General features: G+C 43.3%; 1 protein-coding gene across 1 annotated transcript; it reads right to left on the reverse strand.

The window, feature by feature from the left end:
- Positions 1-1,583: 1,583 nt before the first annotated feature.
- Positions 1,584-10,025, reverse strand: LOC136505202 (protein IQ-DOMAIN 5-like). Its single transcript, XM_066500336.1, has 7 exons — positions 9,797-10,025; positions 8,958-9,084; positions 7,968-8,204; positions 7,412-7,639; positions 6,292-6,405; positions 2,257-2,764; positions 1,584-2,035 (listed from the first exon to the last, which is right to left on the reverse strand). Exons 2-7 carry the CDS (start codon positions 9,039-9,041, stop codon positions 1,881-1,883), a joined length of 1,326 nt encoding a protein of 441 aa, XP_066356433.1. The 5' UTR covers positions 9,042-9,084; positions 9,797-10,025; the 3' UTR covers positions 1,584-1,880.
- Positions 10,026-10,039: the final 14 nt, after the last annotated feature.

Here is a 10,039-nt window from a genome sequence, read left to right on the forward strand (position 1 = left end):
CGCTCACTCACGTCCCCTACTTCCCTAGTCCCCTTTGGCCTATCGGCCTTGGGTTCAGGATGACACGTGGGGCCAGTGACGGCTGTCGGCAGGGTCCGGGATCGGGAGGAGCATAGCCTGTTCGGTTGGCTGGTTCGTATCGTTACTGGTTCGTGAAGAAGTACTGCTGGCTGATTTGTGTAAGAGAAAAATACTATTCCAACTGGAAATTTACGATCATTTACGACAAGCCACAGTCAAACGATCAGGCTCACGTGGATGGCTGCTGCATGACCATTTCCCATTTGAACCGCATTTTTCAATGGTTGGGAAAACGTGGAGCTCACAAGTGTACGCACGCACACGCCTCGTGTGCCTTTTTCTTTTTCTTCCATAGTTCCATTCCAGTGGCGGTGGACTGGTGGTGACGGTGGAATCATGCAGGCTATACAGTGTACAGTCTCAGAATTCCTATCCTATCCTAGGGGGAAAAAGAAAAAGTGTAACCGTACAAATTTAGTTGGGCGATGTGGACGTTTATGTGTCCCGGGCCCACGTGTCTGCCGAACGACGACAGCATGGTGTGGACCTCTCCAAATTTGCTTGCAATTTCACAAACCACAAATCCAAACAACACCCAATTGGCCTCTGGCTAATTTTCCTTCTCCCCTCTTGTCATGGTAATCCTCTACATCGACTTTCCGACGACCGCTACATAAAAACGAATCTTGGCAGCAAGCAGTCTTGAAATTTTTTTTAATCTTACTTAACATAATCATGTGGCATGTTCGCTTGGTCGTAAACGATCGTAAATTTCCAGTCAGAACAGTATTTTTCTTTCACACCAAACCAGCCAGCAGTAAATAATCCACGATCGTTTACGACGAAACGAAAAGACTGATGGTTGCCAATTGATTAAACAAATACGATAAATAAATCCTAGGAGTGTTTCTTATCCTAGCGTATGCATATATGTTTTCACACACCATGGACAGGTGCATGCAACACACAGGGTCAGCACAACACTAACACAACGGAGCACAACAAGCATATATAAACATGGTCAAAGAGAGAGATGCAAGTTCCTAGCAGGTGGCACACAAGGCGGCCTCAGCTTTCCGTCGAGCCTCTAAAGAAACCTGCAAAGGAGGCTGCTTTGATCTGCACGATTGCACTCGAGCATCCATCATACAATCCTCTTTGCAAAAGCACTAGTACCACACTGCCGCACTACAAAACACAGAAGTGTGCAATCAAATGAACACCTTGTCCTGGCATGCAATCCTGTGTGCCCCTGTGCCCCCATAAGGAAGAATCTGGATGGCCTTTAGTCTGCAGGAAGCTTCAAGAAAAGGGCCATGTAACGAGAACATGGGGGCTTTATACCCATAACACCACCACCAACCATCAGCCTGTTCGATTGGCTGTTTCGTATCGTTGCTGGTTCGTGAAGAAGTACTATTGGCTGGTTTATGTGAGAGAAAAATAATGTTCTGATTGGAAATTTACGATCGTTTACAACAAGCCACAGCCAAATGAACAGGCTCACTGGTGCTGAAGACCGAATCACAGAATTCAGAACACATGGTTTTTCAAATGTCCACATACTGAGCATGGTTTTTCAAATGTCCACATATACTGAGCAGTTTGAAAGGAGGCAATTTGAAGAGAAAAATACATAACACAATGACAGATAACAGCAACGTAAACCAACAATGTACAACAACACCCTGCGACACTACTCGCTAACAATCTCACATGCAGAGTCATAGAACACAACATGGCATCAGTTCAGATGTGGGGTTTGTTTTCCGGTCTATATATACAAAGATGCAACAACATGAATGACAAAGGGGCATTGCGATGTGTCCCAATAAAAATGGAAGGGATTCATTCTCAGGCTAGTGTCTCAACTGTGGCTTCGCGGCTGAGTTAGCAGGCCCCGGCTGATCTCTTGTTCCAGACTTGGAGGCTCCTTTGGCATTCTTCAATCTTGAGGCCTGGGCTGTCCGACTACTGTTGGTAGGGCGCTTTCCTACTCCCCCACTGGCTATTGCTGCACCATAAGTGACGAGCATCAATCAATTGCTTTCAAAGCTTCAACTGCTGATGTCTTGCTCAAATGCATGACAACATATCAACACAAATATGTAACTGTAGATTATTGTAGGAGTAGGAGTAGGACATAGCACTTTTTGAGAGTCCAGGTATATGCATTTTTCTGAAAGAGGGCTAAGGAACTGTGATGGCAATAATATACACAGACAGATGATTTACCATTGTTAGGAAGGGATAATCGCTTCTTTGCTGGTGCATTGATTTGTGCTGGTCTTTCTTTTGGATTGCTTGTGGACCGGGAAGCCAAATTCGAAGGTTGAGAGCTGACTTCATCTGTGATCTCGTTCGATGGCTTCACTTTTATCTTGGATGACTCCAAAGAAGCGGTTGGTTGAACAGCTGCAGAGTGCCCCCATGAAGAGCCACTTACATCAGAATGTGACTTCTTGTGGCCTGCACCTTTCTTCTGCTGTGATCCATTTGATTGTGTGGTCGAAACAGGTACTTTTCCTTTTGGTTTGTTCGGGGCTATAGCCTTGGCTTCCTCAGCTGGTTTGTCATCACCAACTGTGACACTATCTTTGGCATTGCTGTCAAGTAACCTGTTCTCCCATGGGCGTGCAGCCATCCACCTCTCTAACCAGTTCCGTCCCCACTGGTTCTCATCCCCTGCAAGCCCTTGGTCTTGGAGGCTTGCTGCTTTCTGTTTCCTTGAACTTGCTTGCCACTGACAAAAGTAAGCACAAATTAGCACAACTTGTGCATCTACGGATCACAGTCAGTGAAAAGAAAAGTGAGTTTACACACAACAGTAGCAGGTTCTGTAGCCAAACAGGATACATTTTAGGCGAGCCAAAAGTGAACTTTGAGCTTTCATATTTATCGAGCTTTAGTACGCTAGCAGCCTAGCACTATTGCTCCAGTAAGTCAACCAGAATCTATTTTAACATGGTGCGCGGTCCAGGCTACCTTGTCAAGGCCAACAGGAGAACATTCTAAGTAGTTTATCCACAGCCATTTGCTAGAATTTTGATAAAGATGGGGTTATACCCACTTCAAATTGCTAAACCACAGAATATGCAATATTGTATGCAGCAACAGAATGCCAGTTGAGCTAAGCCACACATAGTGATCCACAACACAAACACCTACATGAACAGAAGTCACAAATATCCTTCTTGACTAGAATATTGTGACTATATACCTTGAACAACAACAACAACAACAACAAAGCATTTAAGTCCCAAACAAATTGGAGTAGGCTAGAGTTGAAACTCAGCAGAAGCAATCGAGGTTCAGGCACATGAATAGTTGTTTTTCAAGCACTCCTATCTAAGGCTAAGTCTTTGGGTATATTCTATCCTTTCAAGTCTCCTTTTATTGCATCTAACCAAGTCAACTTCGGTCTTCCTCTGCCTCTCTTCACGTTACTATCCTGGGCTTAGAATTCCACTATGCACCAGTGCCTCTGAAGGTCTCCGTTGGATATGTCTAAACCATCTCAACCGGTGTTGGACAAACTTTTCTTCAATTGATGCTACCCCTAATCTATCACGTATATCATCGTTCCGAACTCGATCCCTTCTTGTATGACCGCAAATCCAACGCAACATACGTATTTCCGCGACACTTATCTGTTGAACATGTCGTCTTTTCGTAGGCCAACATTCTGCACCATACAACATAGCAGGTCTAATCGTCGTCCTATAAAACTTGCCTTTTAGCTTCTGTGGTACCCTTTTGTCACATAGAACACCAGATGCTTGGCGCCACTTCATCCACCCTGCTTTGATTCTATGGCTAACATCTTCATCAATATCACCATCTCTCTGTAGCATTGATCCTAAATATCGAAAGATATCATTCCTAGACACTACTTGACCTTCCAAACTAATATATTCCTTCTCCCGAATAGTAGTGCCGAAGTCACATTTCATATACTCAGTTTTAGTTCTACTGAGTCTAAAACCTTTGAACTCCAAAGTCTCCAGCCATAACTCCAATTTTTGATTCACTCCTATCCGACTTTCATCAACTAGCACTACATCGTCCGCGAAAAGCATACACTAAGGGATGTCCCCTTGTCCCTTGTGACCTCATCCATCACTAAGGCAAACAGATAAGGGCTCAAAGCTGACCCTTGAGTCATCCGTGTCTCCATCACTTGTTCGAACACTAGTCACAACATTGTTGTACATATCCTTAATGAACCCGACGTACTTCGTTGGGACTTTATGTTTGTCCAAAGCCCACCACATAACATTTCTTGGTATTTTATCATAAGCCTTCTCCAAGTCAATAAAAACCATGTGTAGATCCTTCTTCTTCTCCCTATACGGCTACATAACTTGTCTTATTAAGAAAATGACTTCCATGGTTGACCTTTCGGGCATGAAACCAAATTGGTTCATAGAGACCCGCGTTATTGCTCTCAAGCGATGCTCGATAACTCTCTCCCATAGCTTCATAGTATGGCTCATCAACTTAATTCCTCGGTAATTAGTTCAACTTTGAATATCCCCTTTATTCTTGTAAATCAGTACCAATATACTTCTCCTCCACTCATCAGACATTTTGTTCAATTGAAAAATATGGTTAAACAGCTTGGTTAGCCATATTATAGCTATGTCCCCAAGGCATCTCCACACCTTGATTGGGATACCATCCGGTCACATCGCCTTACCTCCTTTCATCCTTCTCAACGCCTCTCTGACCTCAGATTCTTGGATTCTTCGCACAAAGCGCCTATTGGTGTCATCAAAAGAGTCATCCAACTGAAAGGTTGTGTCCGTATTCTTACCATTAAACAATTTGTCAAAATACTCTTGCCATCGATGTCGGATCTCATCCTCCTTCACCAAGAGATGCTCCCTTTCATCCTTAATGCACTTAACTTGGTTGAAGTCCCTTGTCTTTCTCTCACGAACCCTAGTCATCCTATAAATGTCCTTCTCTCCTTCCTTCGTACTCAAATGTTGATAAAGATCCTCGTACGCTCTACCCTTTGCCACACTTACAGCTCGCTTTGCAATCTTCTTTGCCACCTTGTACTTCTCTATGTTGTCCACACTCCTGTCATGGTACAAACGTCTATAGCATTCTTTCTTCTCCTTAATAGTCTTTTGGACTTCCTCGTTCCACCACCAAATATCTTTAGCCTCGCCTCCACTTTCTTTGGTTACTCCACACACCTCTGAGGCCACCTTCCGAATGTTGGTTGCCATCTTCTCCCACATGTTGTTTATGTCCTCTTCTTCCTTCCAAGAGCCCTTTTTGATAACCATTTCACTGAATACCTCTGACGTCTCCCCTTTAAGTTTCCACCACTTTGTTCTTTCAATCTTAGCTTGTTTATCTCTACGGGCACGCACCTGAAAACGAAAATCTGCCACCAAAAGCTTATGTTGAGAAACAACACACTCCCCTGGTATCACCTTGCAACCCAAGCATGCTCGTTTGTCCTTTCTTCTTACGAGAACAAAGTCAATCTGGCTAGAGTGTTGTCCGCTACTGAAAGTCACTTAATGAGATTCTCTCTTTCTAAAGAAAGTGTTGGCTATCATCAGGTCAAAAGCTACCGCGAAGTCCAAAACTTCCCGCCACTCCTGATTCCTACTACCATACATAAAACCTCCATAAAGTGCCTCAAAACCTACACTTGTAGTACCTACATGCCCATTAAGATCACCTCCTATAAAAAGCTACTCACTACTAGGTACAGCTCTAATCAGGCCATCTAAGTCTTCCCAGAACTGTCTCTTAGCACTCTCGTCGAGGCCTACTTGGGGAGCATACACACTAATTACGTTCAAGACCATATCACCAATAACAAGCTTGACTAAGATAATCATATCTCCTTGCCTTCTCACTCCCACCACACTATTCTTGAGGCTTTATCAATCAAAACTCCTACTCCATTTCTATTCGCGACTGTCCCTGTGTACCAAAGCTTGAAACCTGTATTGTCCACCTCCTTCGCCTTCTGACCCTTCCATTTAGTCTCTTGAACGTATAATATATTTACACGCCTCCTAGTCGCAGTATCAACTAATTCTCTTGACTTACCTGTAAGCGACCCTACATTCCAACTACCTAAACAGATTCTGAATAACAGAAATGAAAAAAAAAGAAAATGATCAAAAGACTCTGATGAGCCTTTTAATTTAGTTTTTAGTGTAGAAATATTTTAGTTTTTCAAGCATTAACATCAAGCTATTAACACATTCCAGATATAACATTATTGATCAAAGTTACCTGATGGGTTAAAGCATATGCCATCGCCCTTTCCCTCTTAGTCGCAGCCTCTTGCCTTTTTAATGCCTTAGCTTTCATTTCTTCTACCGAGCCTATACTGCCACACCAGTCTTCCTGCATGTCATTGATTGGTAATAAACTTTCAATAACATTTACTTCAATAAACACATCTCAGAATTGTTAATTCTTCAGTGGCAATTGGCAAAAGGTCAGTAACCGCATTAGATCATTCAACTCATACTTGATTAAACACACAAGCTTGACACTCCCTCTGGTAGTCTGGTAAAAGAAATACTTGTCATATTTGACTTTGCACGGTCTTCGATGTATATCTTTGAGCACTAATTTCTCCAGAATTTATTCTTAAAATCCTACACATTTATGAGAATTATCATACAACTTAGATGTTTTCAGACTAAATAATTTAAGTTATTTATATTTGTAGTTTTTTAGGTTTGACTAAGCCCCGTTTGGTGGAGCTCTGGCCAGCTCCGGCTCCTATGTGCACTACAAAGGAGCTGTTTTTATCTCTCTTCTCAAAATGAACTAGGAGCCAATGAAGCCACTAATTTTGGCTTCAACAGCTCCGACTCCTAAGTGCACTATAGCAAGGAGCCGGAGCCATGCCATATGGACCCTACATTTTGTCCAAAACGACATGTTTTTTTGTGATCAGAGGAAGTATTGCCTAAGCTGTAGTTGACATTCCATTCCACTGTCTTCAGTCTTCATATAAGTCAGGGAACACCTGAGTTTTTTGTGCATGCTTTAAAGAGCAAGTTAAAGCTTCTTAGTTTCTTCAATTACTGTTGGCAGCAGGAACTTTCTTAACTTGACAAAATGTAAACAGTCTAAATAAAAAAGTGTGAATCATGCCAACAATACAACCAATGCATTCACGACGTCATGGACAGTCTTATTACTTATACTAATAGAACAGAACCAGGCTACTGGTGTCACTTTTTCCTTGACAAACCACCCCCAGATCCAGGATAAGTAGGTAGCCATATAAATTGAGAAATTTATTAGGGATGACTTACATTGTCATGACATATATCCTAAGCATGTAAGGATGAAAATGATTAAAGACACCAGATGTCTGGAGAATGCTGTTTCTCACCTCAATATCTCGAACATGGTCCTCATGAACATTTTGTTCAGGAGGTTTCTTTGGGGTCCCTTGGCTTTCCAAAGAAACACGGACGCGTCTCGCTCTGACACGAGCTTGAGCTCTTACTAGTGCTTGCATGCACTGAAGTGTTTCTGCTGCTTGCTTTCTTACAGCATGACCCCTAACAAGTGCCTGGAGTCTAACTAGTCCTTTTAACGCCCGCAACGCCCGCCTAGCCTGGTAAATATGACCATGCAAAAGATATCAAACTACCTTTTGAGCTGCATACTACTAATGACGAAATGACAAATGAAGAAATGACTTAAACACATGACATTTAAAACTCCTCGCATTTGAAGCCGCTTGATTGGTTCATGGTTACCATTTTTACAAGTGAAGGACTAACCATAACCTTATATTGTTTAACAACCCTTACAGCATTTTGCAACAGTTAATTTTGTTTGATAAGTTCCCTCAACCAGAAACCCTTACAGCAGAATGCAATATGTTCCATACTTTTCTTAGTTTTGGCAGAAACATGATAACTAAAGTATTCTTATAATACCAGGAATGCTCGAAAGGCAGACTGAATAGCTACAGCAGCCTGATGCTCCATTGTACCAAGTTCAGTCTGAGAAACTTGATGAGATATGCTCGGCGAGGAAGCGGAATTTAATATTGTCTCTGTGTTTGTGTCACCTGCCAATGGTTCAGCTTGTACTCTGAGCTCTCCAGCCGCAGGAACACTTTCTGTATCTACAGAATGCTCCCGTTTGTGTAGCAACTGGACAGCAGAGCTCCTCTGCAATTTTCAGAAAGTGTGATCTTAAAGCAGCATAACCAACTGGACAAAATTACAAAGAATGTTTAACAGAGATATGCGCAGCATAATGCCAGTGCCTGCCAAAATACAGCAGCACTATTCTCTTAACCTCAGCATAGAAAACCATGAATTGAACTATGTTTGATCCTTTAGGTGTTGTTCAGCTAGATGTAAATAAGTAATAGAAATAAAAGATCCAGAACTGGCTACGGTATCTGCTTGAGAAACCAGCTTAATTTGAGCTTAACCATATCAACAATAACAATTGGGAAGAGAACATTTCAAATTGAGTAGTTGGTCCGAGTCCTTTTTCATGTCCTATGGTGGTTGAGAGGATGGGAGCATTATCAGTCTCGACAACATCAACACATCATCAGAAATGAAGATACCTATGCAAGTATCAATGCATGGCATGTGTTGAAATTAACTATATGATGCATGACTTTGACGGAATAGTGGAATATACTTGGCCAACATGCGACACTGCTCATAACAGGAACTGAATAGTGGGGCAACAACCCTCGACGGGAATCAAATGACAAAGACACGCCAACAATAAAAGTGGTTCCGAGTCCAGGCTTCAGACGAGTTTCGGTAAACCATCTGTGTTAGCAATCTTAGCATCATTCTATGCCTGCTAAAGGACAAATAAAAAAAATGGCAAAAGCAAAGAACCCCACAGGAATGCAGGCAAAAATCACAAGCTATAGACATCTGTACGGGTTGACTTACCGCATCGCTGCATTCAGCATTTCGCCCCTTTTCATGCTTTTTTATCCCAACAAGTGATTTGATCCACTTAGCTGAAATCCCCATGACAGCCTTTTCTTCTTTGCGTTCAACAGCTACTGTACATCACCTAGAAATAACCGCACAATGTAACTGATGTTGCTAAGCAAGCACAAAAGTTTGCCCCCAAATTCTCCGGTCAACCCTCAACCATAACCACAACTTAAACGAAGTACAGGTTGAAGAACAAAGGCTCAAAGAAGTAACTAAGCAAGTAAAATCGGTGAACATGCACCGACAATAGCATTAAATGGCTCTTTATAGCATCTAGAAGCAAATGGGTGAGAGTACTGTTGGCTCTTTATAGCATCTATGAAGGGAAATCCATCCCAGCCCAAATACGAAACGAAGCACGGAAAAAGCATGCACAGTTACAAAAGATACAGTCTTGCAAACTTTGAAGCCTGAACTTCGTGGTGGAACGAAAAAGGGGACAGACATTGCAACCGGTGCCCAAACTCTTCGCAACGCAGCAGGCACACAAATGCAGGAAAAGCACACAAATTCAGGACTCACGCTCAGAACACTCGCAAAACGCCAGGAGAAGTCCACGGAATGGAAGAACCACTAGCCAGCCGGGTACCCAAATCGAGCGAGACGCAAAAAATCGCGGGCGAAATGAGAGTCAAATTCACGGGCAGGGCCACGGATCGGGTAGAGCAAACCAAGCCAAACCCCACGCCACGCATCAGAGCGGCTGGCAGCAACCACCGCCCAACCCCAGCAAGAACAAGCATCCCCACTCCCACTCTCACGCCCGGGAGTGGTTCCATGGAGCTCACCTCACACACGAACCGACTCGAGCTCCTGCGAACCGGGAGAGGGCGAGCTCCACCTCCGCGGCGAATGCGTCGGCCGCAGCGAGGCGTCGCAGACGACCAGCCGACCGCCGACCGCCGCTCCTCCCCCTCTCTCTCTGTCTCTCTCTCTCTCCTCTCGCTTTCAGTTTCGCCTCCGCTTTGGATTGATTGAGCTCCACCACCTCCGCCCTTTTGGACTGTACTTTGGACGAATTTTTGTTTTTC

This window comes from Miscanthus floridulus, chromosome 14 (assembly GCF_019320115.1).
Source record: "Miscanthus floridulus cultivar M001 chromosome 14, ASM1932011v1, whole genome shotgun sequence".
In the NCBI taxonomy this organism is placed as follows: domain Eukaryota; kingdom Viridiplantae; phylum Streptophyta; class Magnoliopsida; order Poales; family Poaceae; genus Miscanthus; species Miscanthus floridulus.

What these genes read in the sequence shown, in the direction of transcription:
- LOC136505202 (XM_066500336.1), bottom strand. Translation starts at nt 9,041, where the DNA reads ATGGGGATTTCAGCTAAGTGGATCAAATCACTTGTTGGGATAAAAAAG. An exon ending in CTGCCTTTCGAGCATTCCTG is followed by an intron (nt 7,640 to 7,967) that starts GTATTATAAGAA and finishes CATATTTACCAG; the next exon opens with GCTAGGCGGGCGTTGCGGGC. An exon ending in ACCATGTTCGAGATATTGAG is followed by an intron (nt 6,406 to 7,411) that starts GTGAGAAACAGC and finishes AATGACATGCAG; the next exon opens with GAAGACTGGTGTGGCAGTAT.